Source organism: Anarhichas minor, unplaced genomic scaffold (assembly GCF_050575085.1).
Source record: "Anarhichas minor isolate MPS153535 unplaced genomic scaffold, ASM5057508v1 ptg000074l, whole genome shotgun sequence".
NCBI lineage: Eukaryota > Metazoa > Chordata > Actinopteri > Perciformes > Anarhichadidae > Anarhichas > Anarhichas minor.
In genome coordinates this window covers 6,808,208-6,831,743 of record NW_027466520.1, presented here as the reverse complement: position 1 = coordinate 6,831,743, position 23,536 = coordinate 6,808,208, and the positions used below count along the sequence as shown (strand labels likewise).

The following is a 23,536-nucleotide window of genomic DNA, read 5'->3' as shown; positions in this document are numbered from 1 at the left end:
TCACTATTAGTGATTATTATTTTATCGCCGTTTCACTGTTTGAACATGAGGATTTATTTGCTCTCACTGCCTTCAAGTTTACTGTTCTCACTATCTTTATGACTATGATGATCCTTTTACAACCCTTTCACCCAGAGAAAGTTCTTGTCTATTTTATGCTTTGTAAACATTAAAGGGTTACTCCAGCCATTTAGTAAAGCACCTTTAAGAGAGAATTTTAATAAATGGTGAAAGATATAATTCCTTATCAAAATTATATTAAAAATGTCTAGACTCTATCGCCAAGCTGAGATGACCCTGATAAAATTGATAAAAATTAAAGAAAAAACACATCAACAATCAGATTCAAAATGGCATCTTATAGGTGCCTGCTGTCTTTCTTATTCTCCTCTCATTTAACAAGGGCCTAACTTATACTGTGTATTTTTTACTTAAAGAGTAGACAGACTACTGTGGGTTTTTCCTGTTGTAACTTGTTGAGGGATAAGAAAAAGTGACCGCTAGTGTATCTTTATGGAAATATTGTGTTTTTCACTTCATGGACACCGTATTTGAAAGATTTCTGACTCGACCTGTTTGTGACCAATTAGAAAGAGAAGGTGGTGGTTTGGAGATTGAGGCCAAACAACCACCCAACTCAGACTTTGAAGAGCATTCCTGATGAGACTTTTTTAAAGCCCTTTATACACACTTTATAAGTGCAGACTCTAATTGAGAAAAGTACCCATAGTATTGCTCTAAAAGCAGGTGTGATGCAACTGATGACGATGAGCTGCACTCCAGCTGGACTTCAGCCTTAAGGACCCTGACATCACATTTTAATACTTTGGTAGTCTGGGAGGCCATAAAAGCACTGTGATTGTCAGTTTAAACATTAACTTGCAGGACGAGAGTCAAGTTGACAGTCGGTGGCTGGACGTGTTTTGTTAAGCCGGACCTTTCTCTGTCCTACGCTGAACATCCAGATACCAAATATGAGCAACTTCGGGCAGATCCTGAAGGAGATTGGAGAGTTTGGTTTGTTTCAGAAGCGTTTAGTGGCGGCGTTAAGTATCCCCAGCGTGTTTATAGCTTTTGATGTGATCAGTCAGGTGTTCACGGGCCTGAGCTTCCCACATCACTGTAACACTGACTGGATCTTGACGCGTGGGCCAAACCTGACGAATGAGAGACAAAATAATCTCACCCTCCCTGTGAACAAGGATGGGAAGTATGAAAGCTGTGAAATGTTCACACCTGTGGATTTGGATTTGGAAATAATTGAAGCGTATGGGATTAACACTACAACTGGATGCATAAATGGATCAGTTTTTGAGGCCCCCAAAGGTGCCTCCAGCATCGTGACAGAGGTGAGAGATAGTTGTACCATTCAATGTATTTCTATGAGCATACTTTTCCTTTGTTTATTTTATTTGTTCGTTGTTATTTATCAGTTCTTCACTTTGACTTTTTATCCCTTCTGAGCCACCATACTGTTCTGACAGCATTTCGTGATGCTGCCGTTTAACGATGGGTTGGTTCGTCATATTTATAAAAATCGCAACATAAAAGAATACAATTTAAACTTGCTAACATAAAGTACTCCATACTACAATACAACTATTAGAATGATAGGATTGATTTGCATCCACTCAATAGCAGCACAACAAGCAGAACACTTTGTTAGTGAGAAGATCTGAGGGATTGAAATGATGGAATCACCACCACTGATGGAAAAACCTCTTTTTATATTTAACCGACTGCCATTTTCAGTTATATAACATCTCAAATAGGGGCTGAGAAAAACAACACTTAGTTAGGTGTTTTGGTCTTCTTCTCTCACCATCCTTCTTGTCACCAGTTCAACCTGGTGTGTGACAGAAGCAGTTTGATTGAGGCGTCACAGTCCATCTACATGGCCGGCCTTCTGATTGGAGCGCTGGTTTTGGGGCAGATGGCTGACAGGTGCACATCCACTCCCACCTTTATATGTACTTGATAGTTATGATTCTGAACGGGTTGCTCTTTACTTTTAAGTCACCCGAGCACCAATAGAAGTTTTTAAAAGGTGCTAAATCCAGAGCAGAGCAGCAATCAACTATTAGCTAAAATATATTGTGGAGTAATGGCGTCCTGAGCAGAGGATGAAGTTACTCTCTGTGTGTGTTGCAATCTAAGCTTCTCTGTGCTGATAGCTGATCCGGTCGCACATGTTAGTACATGTGAGTGCTTGTGTGTGTGCCCCACGTAACGCCACCCGATTCCCCCTCAAGTAAACACTTTTAGCTCTGTGTGTTTTCACTGTTCGTGCTGTTAGCACCGTTAGCTGCTAGCCGCCGGCTCAGCCGTCGCCATATGGAGGCAATCACTCAATCATAGATATGCTCTGGATTTCAAATGTAGCACCTTTTAACAATTCAAGGAAACACTTTCATACATTCAGTCTATTTGTTAAAATGATTTGTATTGTTCTGAACTTAAAGGAGAGAAAGATTCATATACATCCTTGTACACAACTCAAGCACCAATGCTCTTCTCTTCTCTTCGTAGGTTCGGTCGACGCTTTGTGGTCCTGCTTTCACTCCTTCTCCTGCTGGTGTTTGGTGTCGGTGCTGGTTTCTCACCCAACATCTATGTTTACATTGTTCTCAAATTTCTATGTGGCTTCTCCCTTTCAGGCATTCTTGTCAATGCATTTGTGATAGGTATGTAAAATGTTCACGACTGTCTGTGTCTGTATTTGAACCGTCGGGGCTTCAGAGTGACCTGTCTTCATTTCTTCTTTAGGAAGGTTGTGGCATTTGAAGAGCATTATTGTTAGTGTTATAAACAGCAACAATATTCAAATTAAATGTCTTTACATTGATTATATAAGTGATTGCATTGCATTGCTGTCTGCCATGCTATCTATTTCATACTACCACTGGGGGCCGACAAAGTCAGACACTCCTTAATTCTATACAAAGCATCTTTCTGCAGTGTCCTTTATTATCAGATACACAAAGTGCCTCCATTTGCAACGGGAGTTATTTGTATAATTAAAATGAAAGCCACTAATGGTTGCAAGCTGCAACTCCTTTTGTGTTACAGAAGCAATCATACTCTACATTTAACTTAATGTTGTCAAAATGACAGTAAAGCTAGTTATAAGGCTTGTAAGTAACCTACTTTCTACAACTAACGTTTTAAAAATAACATGGTATTATTGCTTTAAAGGTGGAGAGTGGAGTGATTCCTCCAAGTTTGCTTTGTGCACCATTATCTGCCACTCTACGTTCCCTCTTGGACTGATGCTGTTGTCTGGCATTGCCTATTTGATCCCCAACTGGAGGATCCTGCAGCTGGTGCTCTACTGCCCTCTTGTCGTTGTCCTGGGAATCTTTTACTGGTCAGCGGGCTCTAAGACCTCATGGACCTCATGGATGCTAATCTTAATTTTAACTGTGGGGGATAAAATAAAGTTGATGTAAAACCTATATGTCTATTAGGATTCTTCCAGAGTCAGCTCGCTGGCTCATCACTCAGGGCAGGAAGAAGGAAGCCATAAAGGAGGTCCGGAGGGCTGCCAGGGTGAACGGAAGGGAGGTCCCGGAAGATCTGCTAGACAAGGTGAGCTGCTTCAACCAAAGCCAAATCAAACACAATAAAGCTCTCAGATAAATATACACCAACTTAAAAACAATTACACCTACATTTTCTTTAGCTGGATGATGAGGGTGCATCCAAAAGAGGAAGCATGTTGGACATCTTCAGGATATCATATCTGAGAAAACGTGCGATCATTATGAGCTACGTGTGGTGAGTATTCATTGCAACCACAACCTGCTGCAAACAGCTTTACCTGTAAGCCAGAGACATACTTCCTTTTAACTACAAGGCCAAGGCGTGCGCATGATTTCTGCCTCGCGTATCCTGCATCTGTTCGGAGCATTGGTTGTGCACATCCTCTGAAATTAAGTTATACATGGTCTAAATGATGATCAATTCAGTTCATGACGCAGACAGTTTTCTACCTGAACGTGAGGTTAAGAAGCAAGTATTTCTCAGGCCTTATAGTTGCACTGAAGATATCTTTGCCATTCTGTTAACAGGTTTGGAACAAGTCTGGTGTACTATGGACTGAGCCTGAATGTGGGCAATTTTGGTCTGGATATCTACCTCACACAGTTCGTCTTTGCCTTAGTAGAATTCCCTGCATGTCTGGGCAGTTTGCCTCTCATCCAGCACTTCGGGAGGAAAATATGTCAAGCAGGGGTCCTGTTGTTTGGAGGTGCAGCTTGTCTTGGGACACTTGTTATTCCAAAAGGTAATTTGTTTGGTAATAATAGGACAAATCCCATTTTTCTCTAAACGATACCCAGTGATACCTTAGCTACATCCGTCTACTCACCAAAGACATGTTTTTAACAAATGTGTTTTTGTCTGATTTATTATTTGTCCATCAGACCTTCCTGTGGTGGTAACCATCATAGCTGTAGTTGGAAAATTTGCCGCCACTGCCAGTTTCTCCATAGTCTATGTTTATACTGGAGAACTCTACCCTACCACTTTAAGGTAAGCAAGGTAGTGTCCCAGAGGTAAAACATAAAATTATGTTATTATACTTAATATTGGTGGAAAATGCCATGTTTGCCATTGTTAAATGCTGTGAGATGCTGACAACTCTATTGTCTACGCTGGCAGGCAGAATGGTGTAGGTCTAAACTCCATGTGTGCTCGTGTGGCGGGCATCCTCGCTCCGCTGATCAGGCTCCTGGACGTCTACCATTACACCATTCCCATGCTGATATACGGCATCGTCCCCATTGTTGCTGGGGGTATTTGTTTACTACTGCCTGAAACCCTCAATGTTGAACTCCAGGACCACCCTGATCTCCTGTGAGTTGATGCAGTCTTTCACAACAGAGTGCTTATTCCTTTACAAGAAACTCAGAGCAGTAAATAATAATCTTTTTGTTATTGATTACAGAAAACCTGAGAATGGGCCTCAGACGCGATCCTTCAATGAAGAGGAGAAATCAGAAAAGAGCACCAAAATTTAATTTATATGGAAGTATATTTATACATTTATATTTATATATATATGTAAATATATATATAGAATATATATATTCTATATATAATATAATATATTATAATATATATATATAATAGTTTGCCTGCTGATAAAACAGATTTATCAGAATGCAGTTACCTAAATGCAAAGGATCAATTGAATCATGTTGAAATTATGACACATGATTTTATTTTTTAATCGTTACAATCTGTTAACAAATATTTTACGACTGCAAACGTTATAAACTGTTTGATAACTGGGATTTGTATTTATATATTAAATGATGCATGTATATTTGCTAATACACTTATTTGTTTGAGGTTTCTCTCCTCAATTTAATAGTTGAATAATGAACAGTATGTGTGTTGTTATACTCTCGCTATGTATTTCGATTGCAACGAGTCAACTGTAGAGCCTTATGGGAAATGTGAATCGGTCGGCATTTTCATATATCATAGCACAGTTTAACTACACATCAAGTCACTTTTGTTCATCGTCTCGTAGTTAATCTGCACAACTGTAATGTCTTTGAGACGTAAAGTTAGCCACTAAATTGTGAGCAAAGTGAAACATTTAGCAGAAAAAAGATTGAGGTATTTTTCATGAGAGTTGGTGGATTGGATTTAGAGCTCCAAATTAGTGATAATGTTGCTCCATGTCTGCTAGCTGTGTAAGTAGCCAACAGCAACATTACCTGTGTGTGTCTGTGTGTGTAATGTTCCTGTCATGGAAAAAACCTTGCTGATCTTCATTACTGCTTACTTATTTATTTTTCTTCGGCAATGTTAAAGTCTTTTAGGTGCTAAGTGCAAGCTAATCTCATTGGACTGAAGATAAATGAACCTGCCCCCGGCTGATAACACAGCTGAGGGCATTGCCGATCCCCAGCTGCTACTCTGTTGCCAGAGGCACAGTGGGGCAGAATCAGTTTGCACAATGTTATTATTGTGGAACTACCAGTACACACACTGCAGAGTACTTCTCGACCGCTGCTCTACGGCTCACGGTTGTATGAAGTGTATGCACTTGCTTTTATAACGTAAATTCTGTTTCACAATGCTTCACAGCACACAATACAGCAGTAGCCGTTGCAGACACACCTGGCGGAAATCTGCACTCTACTGAGTGCACCTTCCTTGTTGCTCATTTTATTGTTTTGTTTATTAAAGTTTTGCAACTGGCTGATCTATGCTGATCCAAGTCCAAAGTTAGGTGTCATATCACACTTTCGCGTTAATGTGCTTGTGTAAAGATGAATTAGCAAGATTAGATGTATGCATCAAGTTCTCAGCTCCCCAGCAAACATTTCATCGAGCCGGGGGTTGATGAACACGGAGAAATGATGAAATTGACGAGGGCCTTCTCTATTGGTCCATTGGACCCATGAAACCCAGTACAACAGCACTTGCCTGCGCTATCTGTATTTAGGCCCCTGGATGTGCCAGAAGAGAGTTGCCGAACGTAGCACTGTTTACAAATATTGTGTATTATATGTCCACGTTATGAACAATGTGAACTCAGACTTATGGAAATGTTAGTGAGAAGAGTTACGAGTGGACTTATAATGCACTCTCTAAGCTAGCTAGCTAGCCTCTTTGCTAAAATAACCTGGTGTTGCCTGTAGCGAGCCAATTGTATGACTGAGCAGGACATATTCTGTTCCTATTCTAATAAAAAATTCTAGAAGTTAACCTGAACAGATCTTGTGCGTAGGAATTCTTGAACATTGAGTTGTTGCACTCGGCTCTGACATAAGCATTGATGAAATCATTGCAAGACAGTTATTCACAAAATGTGTCGGGAGGTATTGAATCCTTTTTATAAGCTGACTGCACATTGAGACAACATCTACATTGTGATCTGAATCCGTTCAACTTTCATTTTGACCATATATTTCAACCCCCTGACGACATAGTTTAAGATTTCATTTCAAACTTTTTCAATGCTGAAATGTTTGCTGGGTCATTATGCCCCTGCCCACAGAACCTTCTCTCCCCTTCCTCATCTATCGATCTCTTATCTTATCTATCTATCTATCCATCTATCAGAGGTGAAGTGGGCTGATCCCTCTAAATCTGCTCTTTGCACAATGATTATTCTCTTCCCTGTTGATCTGATGGTGTTGTCTGGCATTGCCTTTGGAAACCACAACTGGAGGATCCTGCAGTTTGTGCTCTTCAGTCCTGCCCTTCTTGTCCTGGGAATTCTCTACTGGTCGGCAGCCTATCACGCCGCATGCACAACTTCAAGACCAAGCAAGTTATTCAAACCAATGAAGAGTGAATGATGGCTTGTACTGGATAAGTGCCTGCATTTGCATTTTAGAAACAATAACTGTCTGCTGTTGGGTCTTAGGGATACCTGGATACAGCAATGACTAACGTTTCCTTTCATTTATTTTATCCGATTCATACATACATTTGATTTTGAACTTGCTGGCAAGAAGGAGGAGGCACAAAATGAGCTCTGGAGGGCGGCCAGAGTGAACGGGACAACAGTCCCTGAAGATCTGCTGGATAAGGTGAGCTGCATCAAACACACTTTGGCTTCAACCAAAATCCAGAGATGTTCTCAATTACATTTATTACATTTAATTATACTTTTTACTTGTTTAGCTAGAGATGCATCTGAAAGCATGTTGGACATCTTCTGGATACCATTTGACAAAGTGACGTATGTCTCATAATAATACGTCAAATGGACATTCGTTTTTACAGTTTTTCTTATTGAGAATATTTTTTTCATTTCTGAAAACCAGAAAATGGCCCTACAGGGAACTAAATCCATGCTGAACAAATTAAAGAAATGCTGAAAAAGACCAAGAAGCTGTAACCTTTGTTGCAACTTGGGACACAGGTTCATTTTAACATGCAGCAGGTGAAATATACTGTACTTGAGTAATACAAACATAGGCTGAAAAACAAAACACACAAAAGCCAAAAGGTTATTGAGACATATTATTTTATTAACACAATTTGTGAAATTGTTTTTTTTTTGCATCATATTATATATTATAATGATATTATAACTGGAAGGTTGTAATAAACTGATTCACACCCACAATGATTCAATTTATTTTTACATTTCTGCAATATTCACTCATTAGATTGGATTAGATCAAATGTTGTGTCCGGTCCACTGCATCAGTTAGAAATGTTGTAGACCACAATATCAACATGATGGGTAATAATGGAACTGGTGGAATAACGTTTTTGATTATTTTCTGTTATCCCAGTTAACATCTAATTTAAACCACAAGTAATAATTATGCAAACAAATGTTTACTAAAAATTGTTGCAATAACTGAACTAAAAAAAAATGCACAAGTTGATTCAATACAACTGACTGTATGATTAAGCCATTTAGGTTGTAGGTTATGTTCCAACACACTATCATGCGTTACCAGTATATGAACACACTGTCAAATTTGGAGATCAGTTGGCCGTTGCACGGGGCCTCAAACACATCTTTACATTTGTTGTCACAGTCACCATCGAATCAGCTGAGGACAGAAACAGAACACAGTTTTAATGGAGCGTTTCAGTGTTAATGAATGATCATGAATATGGTCCTAGATAAGCGTTGCCTGCTGGTACTCACATTGAGTATTTATGCCTCAGACTCGGTCTCATTGGACACAGCAGTGTTCCTGAGAAGCCATCGGTTCTTGTGTTGAGCATGTCCAAAGCCCTCGTCATAATTCCCTTTTCTTCTGAACAGTTGTTGGTAGTGAAATATGCAGTAGAATTCTCCATATAGAGGTGCGTAATTGTACATGCTACAAATGAGCACAATTTGTCAGGTACAGATACATTTATGGTCTGCATTTGCTAGAAGATACTGTAGTTAGGGTATTTTTTTTTAGGGTAATGTGGCACATTTAGAGTTCACTTGGGGGGTTTAAAACCTTTTAAATTAATCATGTGTATTTCATTTTGCATTTTGAAAATCATCTTTCAAAAGTTGTCATGTCTCTTAACCTCTTAGCCAGTGGTTACCAGACATTTTCTGTCGTGATTTTCACTTGTCACAGCAGGAAAAGTACAGGGGCAACTAATGATGACTCGGTTCCAGCAATTACAGTACTGCAATGCAATGCAGCAATTAACAATCGTACAACTTACACCTGTGTTTGAAGAGTCAAAATGTCTGCCATGAAAAAGGTCTATTCAACTTTAGTTTCATTTGACATTTGTCTCACGGTCATGTGTTGCCTCAGTTTGGGAACCAGTGCTCCGAATGAATATTTAAATAATTTTCAATCTGTAAAAGCATTACTGCTGCTAAATAAAATCGAATTAATTTGCCAAAAAAAGAGATAAAACACACAATAAACAAAGTCAAAGATGAGTTTGACTAATGGCATTTTCTGGATAATATAGTTGATGTGAATTCTTTTGCCCACGATAACTGTCGTGAAATACTGATATTTTGACTGCCCTAATACAATATTTCAACAAATCAATCAATTATTAATTTAAAGATTTTTAATATATTTGGAAACCATTCATTTTATTGTAGTTATTGGCCCGAATATAAGATGAAGTTTCTCACAACTGTGTTTGAAAAACTGTGGGTGTATTATGTTTTACAACAGTAGATGTTCTCTGTGAATGTTTGGAGCTAACGGAGTGGGCCTGTGACTTTAAGTGTGTTGCATTATGGGTTGTTTGTTGCCTTAATATTGATTGGCTAGTTCGTTTCCTCCATTTATTTTTCTGGTTAAGTTTACCAATTGCAAAAGTGTCCTGTCTTAACACCAGGCGTTAGCTCCCATCTGTGCTAAGGCCAGGTCTATTTTATATTTTCAAACACATAAAGTGTTATTTGTCTTGTCCTGCTTACTCTTATATTCAGGCCAATGCAAAATGTGTAATAACTCATTTTGGCACAGAAAATAAATCAATATTTGAAATCATTGATCAATGTTGCAGGTGATTTTCCTGGAAAATATTTCAGTATCTCACCTTAATTTTTTCTTGCACTGTTTACAACAAAAGCAAGTTTGATGAAAAATGTATTTGTCTGCAGTAATTTTTTCCATCGGATAAACCGTCTTCAAACAGGCGGAACACATGTCTCGACAAGCTGGTTGAAACTGATGAGAGAAATGAGACCAAGCTGGGTTAAAATAAAGAAAAAAGTATAATAAGCATCAATAGCAACAAACCAAAGTATAATGAAAACCAATAACGCATCTTCAATTTCAATTGCAAATTAAAACCAGTTTTAAATAATGCAAGCAACAAATAAATCCTCAAATTATCAATAAGAACATTTTCAACCTATAATAAGGTGTAAGAAATAAACAAACAGGCAATCATAACAAACTTCATATCTTCGCAAATAAATTATGTACATAACAACTTTGTTATAAAATGTATGAGAATACAGGTGGTAACAAACTGCACTTGTCTGTGAATGATTTAAGGTTTCTGATTGACCGGCAGCTGAACTTCTGGGTGCTTGGTGATCTGGTACGTAGCTGGACTGACCGCTGCCTGACCTGTGGATGTTGCAGCTTCTGGCTGACCAGTAACAACAGTGGAGGTTTCGGAAGAATAAAACAGGTTCTCTGTGACTGTTTTGGTGCCCATAATACTGTTTCCCTTGTGGTCAGTCTTTACCTCAAGTACACTGAGCTCTCTTTTGGGGTTGTAAGAGGACTGCTTTTTACCTCCTTTTTGGGGCTCCCTTTTTCTGTTTTGAGCAGGACTGTTGCATGTCAGGGTTTTAGTTGTCCGGAATTTCTCCTCTGTTTTTGGGCTGTTCTGACATGTCGGGCAGATTGTGGTCTCTGGTGGATGCAACTCTGATTTATCGGTCTTTTTAGCAGCTGACTGGATGGAGATGAAGGCAGGTGAGGATGGAGGACTTGCTCGTTGTTTTGCAGGGGCTACTTCAATTCTTGCACTCTGGCTTCCCTGTGCTGTGGGGCTTTCCTGTGTCTGCAATGATTTTGTCCTGCTTGACCCGATGCTAATTTTGCTAATGCTACCAGAGTGTGGGGATCCTTGCTCGGACCCTAGTGACTCTTTGAACAGGCATGATAAACCAGCAATATCTGAGTCAGATTTCAAGGTAGAGACAGAATAAAGAGCCTTCTTTATTGCTTCCTCTATGTCCACAAGTCTGGCTAAAGTCTGCTCTTTTAGATTCACGATTTCCTCACTGGCTCGCTCAAGATCTCCAAAAACATGTGCCATTGAAGACTTGCTTTCAGTGCTGTCTTTCTCTAATCGCAACCTCCCTTCTTTGTGTTCTACTTTGGCTGTTTTTTGTTTGTTTTTGTCAGAGCTGACAACCCAGTCGGGAACGTTCTCAAAGACTCCCCTCAGAGACCCTACATCAACCTTGCTTGTGTCCTGTTCAATTTCTTCAACTCGACTGAGAATGCTGTGCAGTTCCTCCTGCTTTCGCAAGTTGTCAACAATTTCCATGGCTGCTGTTATGTTCCCTCTCATGATTTCATCCATGTGAACTGACAGCCGCTGTCGGCGTTCGTCCTCTGTCTCCGTTCGTCCTTTCTTTTCCCTCATTTCAACTTTGCTTTCTTGTTTCATTTCTTTCTTGTGTGTGTCTTTGCTGTCAGTAGTTTGTCCACAGGTGTTTGGGTTATTGCCTGATGGACCAGTTAGAGTTTGTTGAGGTTCCTCAACCGCATCTGCGAGAAATGAGGAATTATCTCCAGACATTTTGGGGTTTTTATTGTCAAGCTGAGCAATTTTAACTGTTTTTGGCTTTACGGGAGCATTCTTCGCTGAAAATGCCTTTTTACCTCCAAATTTCTTACATGCTTCATGAAAATCTACATGGCTTTCATCTGTTTCCTGTATATTTTCTTTGTTTGGGAAGTCCTGGGGGCTTTTCTCTTCTGCTTTGGCATTTATCTCCTGTTGTAGCTGAATGTTATTATTATCATTATTATCACCAGTGTTTATTTTGAACAGGCCTTGCTTATGTTCATCTTTGCGTGACTTTAATATCATTGGCAATGGTTGAAGAACTGTGTCTTCAGGTCTCACAGCATTAGTTTGCGTGGCCTCTGGATTCTTTGTGTTGGTTGGTTGAATGTCTCGTTGTTTCACTTTCAAATGCTCCGGCTTAGGTTGGATGGCAGGACCAACAGGCCCTCTGATTTTCTCTGAGACAGCACTTGTAGCCGGTTTATTTAGGGTTTCATTTTGACTTTGGGGCTCTGCATTTGCCGCAGTCACTTGTTCTTTGGAGGCCTCTTGTCTCAGTGGTGCTTGAGTTGATTTAGGTTCCGTCACAGGGCAAAACTCCTTTTTAGTGGGTTTTTGAGCAAACACTGCATCCACATTTTCCGATCTTTCTTTGTGAGGTTTGTACACGTTTCTGTATATCATAGCTGCTCTGAAATCTCCTCTACTGACATTGATGTTAGATTTCTCTAGGGAATCCAAAGCTGCTTGAAGTTTACCCTCAAAAACTACTTCCTCTTGCTCTACAGCAGTTGTTTCTGGACTATGTACAAACACCATAGCAGCTTGAAAGGGTTGTTTCTGGACCACTTCTGTGCCTTTTTGACCCATTTTGCTGCATGTCTCAGTAGTTTGTAGGTCTTCAGAATTAGTATCTCTACAGCTTGTCTCTGTATTCTCATGTTGTTGGTCTGATTTATGTTCTGAGGGGATGTTGGAGGTTGATGGGAGCTCATCCCATGCTGGCTCAGTGCATGAGTCCTCTCTTTGGTCCTCAGGTTCTTGTGATGAGTGTTTCAATGATTTGGCCTCAATCGTGGCCTGTTGGAGGCTATGTATTGCAGTTTGGAGGTTTGATATCTCGTCCTTGCCATCTACCACCTCAACTAATTCAGCCTGGTGCACCCTGCCATCGTCCTGTGTCTCAAGATGCAGATATGATCCCTGTGGTGGTTCTTGTGTTTTGCCACCACACTGTCTAAAGCTATTCTTTACTTGCCCATGAATGCATTCTGTAGAGGACCGGCCCTTTCCAAGTGGCACATTTTGACCTGTAAATGTGGAACAAATGGTGGTAGATTGGGCACGGTTTTCATATGCATTTTGCTTTGGTTGGGTTGGTCTTTGATCTCCAGAGAATATGTTTCTCAGTCTCTTAACATCCACTGGGACCCATTCGGAATTCTCCTCTGCTTGATCACCTCTCTGTTCATGATGAAGCTCTATTCCTTGTCCAGTCACATTTTGGTTTTGAGGGAGTTCTTGTCCTTGTACTGTTGGCTCAGCCTGAAGAGTTTTTAAATACTCCAAATCTCCCTTTTCAATACAACTCTTGAACAGTTTTACATTCCCTTTTTCTGTGATTTCAGGCTGTATGGATTCATGGTACGTTTGATCTTTGGGAGTTTCTAGGAGGCAGCTTATGGTTGATTTAATGACCCCCTTTCTTAGTTCCTTATTGTCTGTGTTACTCACATTACCTCTTACTGGCTCTGGTTCATCATACTCTGCACCTTGTGGAGGACAATAACTTTTCACATCTTCCTCATCAAAATAATTGTAGAGGGAGTAAACAATGACTTCAGGACATCTGTCCATATCCTCTTGGATAACTACTCCTTTCCGCAGAGAGTTATCTTGATTGAGAATATCCTCAACAAGCTGAACCACATTGACAGTTTTAAACTCTGTGTCTTGGTTTGTAGTGAAGTGATGCTGGTGTACGGGTACATTCACCACTGTCACCTCCATACTTCCTTTACTACCCTCCTTTAGATACATGATTTGAGGCTTTAGGTTTGCCCGAGGTAGCAACTGGACTATGAAGTTTTGTGCACCACCTTCAGCCACCTCGTCATATTTTATCTCTGGCCCACTCTCGGAAAGTGTGAATTTGGCCTTTTTGGCTATCATTGTCTCATTTACCTCAATTATTGAGCCATCTGAATGTATGGCATTGCCATGATAAAGGGAATCCAGTATTTCCTTGATGTTCTCCACCATCGTCTCAATTTCGTCCTTGCTCTGATGCCCAATTTTGTCAAATGGCATTGATTCAAACAAGTGGGTTCTGTTCTTGACGTTAGTTATCAGATAGTCCTGAGCTTCCCCACTCTCTCCTGCTGGGCTTTGTGATTTTGATGTATGCATAAAGGAATGCTCTTTTTCTATGTTTGTTGGGATAAACGGGTTGTTTTGGAAAAGAGCCGCACTCGTTTTGATTTTCACCCCGAGTTCTTCTGTATCACGAGGGCTTGTAGGCTTACCCTTGAAGACTGCTTCACCAGTAGAAACCTCTTCCCTACATGAAAACTTGTGGTCAGTGCCTTGACCAACCATATGAATACATGGGCCCTGTTTATTGGGCTGATATGTCAAATCAAGACTTTTGGTACATGCATTACTTTTGTTTTCGCTGTGTAAATTATATTTGCTACACATTTCAAAATCTTGTTTTCGTTTTTGGACTGCCCCTGTCTCATCCCCAGAAATAGAAACTTTCCCCTGGAACTTATTCTCTGGACTTAGTGTGTATGTGTCCACAGATTGACTCTCAAATATCTTTTTGGTAGCCTGAACATCTATTCTTATCATCTCCTCATCACACTCTCTTTTAGGATCTGGACTAGAACCAAGCCTTTTGTCATCCTCCAAGATCCCCTCATCACTTTCATTACGTGGCCTCTCTTCATGCTCCTCAAACACAGCTGATGTTTTTCTGACATCGTCTCTTTCCGCTTTTCCCATCGCCTTGTGCATCTTGGGGGTGTAAGGAGATACTTTGTTACTCAGGGCACAGTTCTCAAATATCAAGCGTCTTGAAAGGACCTCTCCCTCGTATCCACTTTCACCAGCTATCCCCACGGTCTCCGAGCTCAAAACCTCAGCAAGCTCCTCATCCACAATTTCATCTAACATCTTCAGCTCTGGGTGAGTGTGCTTCAGGAGCCTTCTCAGCTCACATTTCTGCCGCTGTTGGTGTAGCTTTTCTTTAGAAAGTTGGGATGGCATGGACTGTGGCAAGTGTGCCTCAGCGATGTCCTTTGGTTTTGGCTTATGACTGGCTGAAGGAGGTGTAGGGAGGTCATCTTCCCTTTGCTGGGATTCTTCGGACATCTTAGAAGAGCAGATTAACAGTCTCATCATTGAGTCCTTTGTAACAGAAATGAGCTATCCAGTGGAAATCATGCGCAGGAGTGTGGAGACATGCTTACAGCAAGTGATACCGTCCAGATCATGCCACTTGACTTGCTTGCCACATGCCAGGTGTCAGTGGGTTAGCCGAGCTCCAGAGCAACCAGCAAATACAACCACAATGGTAAATAAAATAAAATGTTGAGTGGAAGACGTCCAATATCTGTTTCTTGCAACTCTCAGAAAAAGCAAGCATTAGGTTCTTGAGCTGTATAATAGTGTGGAAGATGTTATTGTGACAATGCAAATCCAATGCACACTGTCATGCCTAATGTCGGGTGAAATTGTGCTTTACCTTGGTTAGTTTGACTCTTCTCCCAGGTTCAGATGACTGACCTTGTGCCTGGACGGAAACAAGGATCATTTCAGGTCGGGTTAATTGTTACTGGAAGATTTCTAATCATTATATGATACATTTTAGTGTTACACTGTATGGTGTGTCATATGACACTGTAAAACTAAATAATCTGAAGTGCGTAGCTATAAATCTACTTTATTACAAGGCTTTGTTCAATACTCATTTCTGATTAGTCATCATGCTCGAAAACATTTAGCTTATGAATTAGGGTCAAGGGCGATGGATGCAATGTCCCGACTTTTTCAGTACCGATACCGATACGATACGTGGTCTTTGGGTATTAACAGATATCGAGTAACTATTACCAGTGTTTAATTAATAAGCTGTATGCCTCACTGTGTGGAAGTGACTGGGATCATCCTTTTATATGTAAGAAAACATCAAGCTTGGCTTAACCATTGCTTTCCTAACTTTAATTAAAAAACTAAATCTGAAAAATAAATAAAAGATGTAAATGTACTGAATTGTTATTTATTGACATAATGGTATCCGATACCAGATACCCACTCCAGCTATTTGAGCATTGGACCGATATCTAACATCAGTATCGTTATCGGTGCATCTGTAGTAAGGGCTGAATAGAAGAGAGTACAAAATGATTAAGCAGTTGTTTACCGGTTTTGAAAGGCTGTGTGTTGAATCCTGAGGTACCACCTTTGACAGGTAGAGAGCGGACATAACTTTGACTGAGACACACAGTTTCTCCTTGGTTTGGTTGAAGGAGCTATCTCTGAAATCTGCAATTGACCTCCTCTTTACATCTGCAGACACATCAAACACAGCGGTATAAATATGTAAAATGTATTTATGACACTGTGTCGCACTTAAGATATGAGCCGAATCAGAACTGTCTGAGATTCCATGTTGACAATGGTATTCAGATCAAAGTATTTGCTGCGATGGACTGTAAATGTGCCATCAAGTTCTGCATGTGTAATTTGTGGTTAAAGTTGAAAGTAGTCGTAATTGTTTCTCACTTTGTTTCCTGATTAATATAAGCGGTTAAATAGGCAGCTGGTGTCAAAATACAGTGCTTTTCTTCAGAAACTGTGACTACATTGTATACAATTTAAACAGAATTTCAACAAGTGACTCATTTTTATAAATTACTTCTATGTTCGCATCCATGTCACCAAACTGTGTGTTAGCGATTTAAGGGTCACCCGTAACAACACTTCCCAAGCTGATATGTAACAGCTGCCATGTGGTCGAGTTATAAATGTACCACTTGTGGTGGAGAGGGGCGGACACCTGACTCCACTGACACAAATACTGAGAGTTAAACGGACAGGCAAGTCACCGCAGCTACAGTTGACGAAGCAAAGTAAACACAAACAACACAATTGTTTATCGAAATACAGATAGTAAATCTTGACTGGCAGCTGTCAATCAGGAACACATGGCACAAACAGACACTGTGACGTATAAAGTGAGAACTCTGATGGATTTGGTGAATTTTGGCTGCAACATTTACGTAAGTCAACCTCTAAAGTCTCAACACCCAAATATTTCAAGATTTACATAGTTGCAAAAACCATCAATCATGGGTATTATTATTATATATATTTGAGTACACAAGTTTTCAAGAGTATTTCATGTATAAGACATTTAACATGCGGGTAAGATTATTTCTACTCAGCAGACACAGAATATTCTCTAGTTGCCCCATTCGATCAAAATACAAATCTCTACTCACAGAAAATGAAGAGCTCCCAGCTCCTTCTGACCTGCCTGTCTTCTTATTTCCTTCCAACCTTTGTGTTAGGTCTGATTTCCTGTTGGTTTGAGTCTGATAACGGAGCCTCTGCCGCTCAGTCTCTCCCTCTCTCTGACTCATTCCTGCCCCACTGACAGCTGACCCTTTCACCCACCTACACTTATTCAGGACTTGTTGCTTGCTGGCTATTTCTGTCCTGTTCTGAAGTGATCTAATATGCCCACACCAGGTTGAGTCAATCACTGCTTCTTGCACAGTCACTGTGCTGATATTCATCTCAATTTCACTTCTTCGCTTTCATTCATACCGACCACAGTTTTGACCTGAGTCACAGGACTCAGAGACGGCTTTCCAGGAAATGTTTAACAGAGGAGCCGGCATCTTGTTCGGGTTTTCTCAGTTGCAGGATGATTTAGACAATAAATAGGCTGATATTTGCTATTGTGATGGCTCGAAAGAAAAAGAAAAATGGTTCGGTAATTTTATAGCTTATCAATTCCCTGATCATTTCCTGGGATGTACGAATTATAGGTAAAACATGACTTTAAAAAGAGCTCCTTTTATACCCAAGTAAATGTTTCATATATGAGGAATTGAATGCATAAGGAGAAGTATCACATTTTTACATGTTCAGCTGACCTGTTGTCCAGTGACTAAAGGACTCTCGGTGGTATCAATGAATTTAAATCAATACATTGGAAGAACACAAATTGAACACTGTCTCTGATGTTTCTCATGGAACTTTTTACTCCACGATATTTGTGTAACTCCGAAAGTCCTGTGTCCATTAATTAATGCAAAGTGTCTTTTAAACATCTGAAAAGTTTTTTGTTATTTGACTTTGAACTATAGTGTCAGAGCAAATCAAGGTCTGGAGCAGCTTGAGGGCGTGATGTTACAGTTCCCCCAAAACCTTGATCAGGGCTGCATATACGGGACAGTATCTCACTTGGTCTGATCAACTGCTCTTTGTTCTAGAAGTGTATTGAGTTCATTTTAAGATGCCAGATGTAGTTTATGACTGGGCTTTCTATAATTTGTATTCCTCGTGTTTTTTAAAATGTCTGCCAATCAAATTGACCTCGTCGAACAATAAAACATTTTAATCTACTGGTAACTACTCAATAGAGAGCTGCTTCCGTGACCTTAGAAATGCTTCATTAGTTGGAATACATAGTGGTCAGGTTGGCGGTTCATCAAAGAGCACATTTGGTGAATGTCGTCTGGTACTCACCAGCTTGAGAGGCTGCAATTGTTTCAAAATCAATACCCCCGATTGTTTTCCTCCTCTCCATCTGGCTCTGATGCACCACCTAGAGAGAGAAATAATGAACTGTCAGTGCCACTAAGTAGCCATATGTCTGTGTATGTGACAATATTAAGTCTTGATTAACTTGATGGAAGTTACACGATGGAAATGACCATAAACCGGATCTTTAAGCTGTTAGAAGTGATTGTGTTTACCTTTCGAGTCACATGACCTTTTGCGTCAGTTTTAGCAGCATTAACTGGGGCGTCAGCAGGAATTTGGATCTTCGGTTCCTTTGCAGAGCTCTTTACCTCTTCAACCTCTCTATCCACTGCCGGCACGATATCTGCTGTCTTGTTTGGTGACGAGAAACTCACAGCTCTGAAACTGCTCTTCACCTTGTTTTGTGCGGCTGTCTTTGACTCAAACAGAGCCTTCAGGGCCCCAATGGACCCAGCGCTGCTTTGAAGGCTCCCCATTGACTTACTGCGGGTCAGACTGGTTTTGTCCCGAAACTGTTCCCTTGCATCATTTCTCCTCATCAGATACTCCAGACGAGTCCCTTTACTCTCCAGAATAGATGGTGTTATCTGACAGTGATGGACAAAGAAAAAAACATGTTTGTATAAAAAATGTTCCCCAAACTGAAGATGCTTTGTGTTTGAGTCAGAGGTTACCTCTTTTAACACCTGCTTGGGTTTTGCTTCACCATTATTTACAGAGGAGTCTTGAATAGATCGGCTTACTTTCACTGTAGTTTGATACCTTACAAACACAAAAAACATATTAATCATCTACTAACATACTGCACGTAGAAGGTTACAGACATGTTTAGTTGTCACAGTTGTAGAAAGAGTGAGGAGGATGGTGTTTCTGTCACCTGGCCACCAGATGGGACACAGATGTTGTCTTGTCCCGCAGCCCTGCCTCTGTCCGGGTGGGCTCGTCAACGAACGAGGGGACGCTCCTCACAGACTGGGTTCGTCTCAGGTTACTCTTCCAATCCATGACCAATCACGTCACAGCAGCTTTATCACCTAATATACATGACAGATAACCAATTATATTACCTCCATTATTGCGGTGTGTTTTCTTTGTAGAGGATCAGCAGACCCTGCATGTCACAGTCTGTTAATTTTTTAAGCCCAGCAATACATTCAGTTTAACAATCAAGTGAACATTTTATCTACTCGTAAAGCTAAACATTTGCCCCCTAGTTTGTCTAAATGGCAGGCTTTAACATCAATAACGCGAAGACTGTCATGAATGACAAGCTGCAAAGATTTTGAGGATGTCATGCAATTTAACAGCAATGCAAAAGAGTCTAACTCCACATTTTTAAACTACTGTTTCATTAACGTTTTGGGATATTTAAAGGACATTTTGAGTAGGATCGTTACCTTAAGCATGTCGGAGAGCGTCTGTCCCCTGTGACGATCAGAAACACTTCCGCTGTATCACAAGACTGACACACGGCGTGAAGCATTTGTGAGCAAAGTCCTTTTTCTTCCTCATTACCACAGACTGTGTAAAATGATTTATGAACATGTGTAGAGTAGCAATCAACAGGGTAATATAAAACAAATCTGTAATGCAGAATGCATTCAGGCTGCTTTCATCTCAAGTAAAGAAACAGATGTGAACGTCAATCCAGAAACAATTCATCCAACATCCCCGTGTTTTTCTCCATGTCAAGCTTCTTTTGTCATAATTGTGTGTTTTTTGCTCCTATGTGAGATTTCAGGAGAATCCTCGATGTCCGGTCAAACCTCCAAAGCTCAGATGTCATTGCTTGATCTTTGGGCAGCAACACACCACCCATTAAGACACGATTAACTTTATTGATCTTGAGGGGATGTTGTGTCTTTAAAGCAGCAAAGAGTGGGACAAAGACAAAGAACAACAAATAGAAAATATGGAATTCTGATATTCTGATAGTGTGCAGCAGCTGTATCGCTTTGACAGCATTCAGTGGGCTTGTGTGAGAGTTTTAAGTTACTGATTAACACAGATTCTCAGGTTACAGATTTACAAATTTACAACGCAATATAGGAACATGTGAGCACTGTAACATGTCGAGCTGTGCAAGCAATGTTAAAAGAAAATGTGTACTTTGCATCGGGTTGAAATGTTTGCAGTCTTGTGTGCATTTGGGTGTGTTGAAAATATTTGAAGGAACATTAAAATAAGTTTACATGATTATTGTTATACAGCACCCCTAGAGATCCTAGTTAATTGAGTGGGTCGCTCAAGGACACTCCAGTAGGGTGGGTGCAAGAACATCATCAGTTTCACTGTTGTTAAATATAGCACTTTACTAACTTGCCACAAGAAAAAACGAGTAAATCTGGCAACTGGAGAAAGCTTTACCACAAAAATCTGAAGATCCAAGAGGCTTTGGTTTGTACAACCCTCTATTAAGTTTGTGCCCCACTTTGAACGCTTCATTTGAAACACCAGTGAAATGAAACAATATTTTTTTTTACTGCTTCTTTTAAAGGCTCTTAGTCCTCAAATTAGGTTTCATCTGGCCGGGGTTCAGTAGCTCCAGACAGCTAGCAAGGAACAAGTGTTGCGGAAATTTGTCTCCACCCAGGAATTCAAAGACCAGCTGAGCCTCAGGGATCAAGTAGGAGCAGGAGCAAGCTCTGCCCCCTCTTGACCTCGTGACTAAAACGACACCAACACTGACCCCAGCCAGACTCCACCTGACACATGCTGCAGTACAACTGCACCAACTAACAAATGTGTACTGTAGTGCAGCTTTTCCAGTGAGTAAATTCGAAAAAAATACAATTTGAATGTTTGTAAAAACAAACTAATTACATATTATTCGTCATGACATTTAGCTTTTATGAGGCACTCATGGTGTATTGCTGTAATTATGACTATTGTGGTTTCTGGTTGGTACTGCAGCTTATAATCACAGTGCATAACACACAGCAGCTTTTTCTTTGTGTGAAATGATAGGCGATTTTTGATAATAATGCCATCTTGTGGTAAAATATCTTTATTACAGTAAAACCATAGAGGCTTGGACAAAATTCATTGCATTCTCTAAAAGCGAATGTAACACTGGCACACTCCCTATTCCCGAGGCCCCTTCAGTGCCATTTTACATCCTTCCACCAGATGCCCTCACACTGTCCCTCCAGTCCCCATCACCTGACTGCCCCACCCATCTACACACCTGTTCCCACTTTCCTTTAGGAGCCCTGCAGTTACCTGACCTGACCTTCCCCGCCCACTTGCTCACCTTCATCTCATTACCTCATCAGCCTCTTTACATTTACCGGCCCAGTTCTGTTGCTAAGCTGCTTTCTTGCTTTGTGGTTTTTACTTTTGAGCTTCTGGCTCGTTGATTATTATAATTTTTTTTTCATAGCTGAGGACAGTGGTACAAGCTGAAAACACATGGACATCTCACCACTATATACAGTTGTTGATGTTACAAATTTCAGGTACAATTACTTTTTATAACTATTTCCATTCTTTGAAACATAATGCTTTAATTACTCCACTACATGATGGCTGTATAGTAAACCCATACAATATAAAAAGGTATAGCAAGTGATGAGAGCTAACACCACCACAACCAGCTAGATTACATTTAAAATGGCCTTTGTGCTTTATGACTAATCCTACTTTTGTGACCTACATACATTTTATTTAGCTATGCAGCGACTCTACTCCGAAAATACTTTTTACATTGAGTGAAAATAGAAACGCAACAATCCGAAGACATCTTTGTAATATCCTTTATCTGGGGGTTCCCTCTTATTTCACACGTGTATAAAATGCAGTAAAGGTTCGAGACAAGGGGAGCTTTTGTCAGGACGCACAATTCATATTCCCTCTCTTTAGTCTTGCTTTCTGTTAATCGGTCTTCAGACAAAGACAGAGCAACAGCAGCAGCAGCACACACCCCTGGGGCAAAAATGAGCGCTTCAGCCTGGCTGTCTCCCCCCCTCCTCCAACTACAGTCCTCTCCCCTCCCTTCAAAACCCACTCCTGTCTCTGTCTCAAAGGCACTGCAGAGATGAAAGGGAATATGCAATGCACCGCCTTTGACTGGGAACTGTGCAGTGTTATTAGGGCAAGTTTACTGGCCTTGTCTGCGTTTTAAACGCACTCGCTTACACCAGCCAGCTGTTTTGGAGGGGAGGATCCGTGGCTACTAAGGAGACTTGAATATCTGCAGATTACGCTCCATGACTGGTGAAGAGCTGCAAAGAGGAAAGCATGAATACACTCATAGACACATCTGCCTGTCTTCCTGTGTTTGAATGAGTCAAAAACAACTGTGAGAAGGGATTCACATTGTTCCCCATGTGTAGCATTATACGGTAGTCCAGCAGGGGGCGATAAAGACCACTGAGACACATCAACCACACTCTGGTTATGTGGGAACATTACAGTGGGGCTATTCAAGGCCAACCTGGGTTATTTCAGTGCACCAAAAATAGCCCATAACGTACAGCAGTGAGAACAGAGAGCAGAGACTCGAGGCAGATAAGGTCAGCACTGCTTAATGTTTGGCCAGTGACGCATACATAAACATATTTAATCAAAGACGGTGAAATCAATTTATATGCACCCTGTCTCATCATTTATACCAGAGAAATGCTCTGTCAAACGCACGCCCTTGTTTCCTCATTTAACCCTGCTGCAGTCCATTTTCTTTTTTCGTCCTGTCTGCATCACAGAAATGCCAATCTGACGTCTGCGGTGCTTTACAGAGCGCATGACACCGGTTGACCTGTTAGGATGTGAGTGTCAGACACATACACACACATACACACACACACCCCACGCACCTCACACGGCCAGCAGTCATGAGTTTCCCTGAAGATGGGTAATATGCATGCTTTATGACACGTAGGGCACAGTGTGTGTGACTCAGCAGCGCGCGTGTGTGTGTGTGTGTGTGTGTGATTCATGCTGCTATAGTGATACTACCCAACATGTAATCGAGATAATCTAGTTCATTCAGAGCCTTTCAAGAACAACGTACTTGTCAGAAAAAACATGTTTTTTA

The 23,536-nt window shown here is 40.6% G+C and overlaps 3 protein-coding genes across 3 annotated transcripts; 1 reads left to right on the top strand and 2 right to left on the bottom strand.

The window, feature by feature from the left end:
* The first annotated feature begins 974 nt into the window (after positions 1-974).
* Positions 975-5,021, top strand: slc22a13b (solute carrier family 22 member 13b). Its single transcript, XM_076080762.1, has 10 exons — positions 975-1,349; positions 1,841-1,944; positions 2,530-2,684; positions 3,196-3,367; positions 3,468-3,588; positions 3,683-3,777; positions 4,071-4,285; positions 4,425-4,533; positions 4,663-4,857; positions 4,949-5,021. Exons 1-10 carry the CDS (start codon positions 975-977, stop codon positions 5,019-5,021), a joined length of 1,614 nt encoding a protein of 537 aa, XP_075936877.1.
* A 2,976-nt stretch (positions 5,022-7,997) lies between these two features.
* LOC142937644 (uncharacterized) lies at positions 7,998-23,139 on the bottom strand. The gene is made up of 10 exons (XM_076080679.1): positions 19,899-23,139; positions 19,379-19,535; positions 19,176-19,263; positions 18,714-19,088; positions 18,484-18,562; positions 16,148-16,293; positions 15,470-15,517; positions 10,003-10,133; positions 8,636-8,813; positions 7,998-8,537 (listed from the first exon to the last, which is right to left on the bottom strand). Exons 2-9 carry the CDS (start codon positions 19,504-19,506, stop codon positions 8,645-8,647), a joined length of 1,164 nt encoding a protein of 387 aa, XP_075936794.1. The 5' UTR covers positions 19,507-19,535; positions 19,899-23,139; the 3' UTR covers positions 7,998-8,537; positions 8,636-8,644.
* LOC142937643 (xin actin-binding repeat-containing protein 1-like) lies at positions 10,122-15,328 on the bottom strand. Its single transcript, XM_076080677.1, has 2 exons — positions 15,195-15,328; positions 10,122-15,096 (listed from the first exon to the last, which is right to left on the bottom strand). Exons 1-2 carry the CDS (start codon positions 15,216-15,218, stop codon positions 10,462-10,464), a joined length of 4,659 nt encoding a protein of 1,552 aa, XP_075936792.1. The 5' UTR covers positions 15,219-15,328; the 3' UTR covers positions 10,122-10,461.
* Positions 23,140-23,536: the final 397 nt, after the last annotated feature.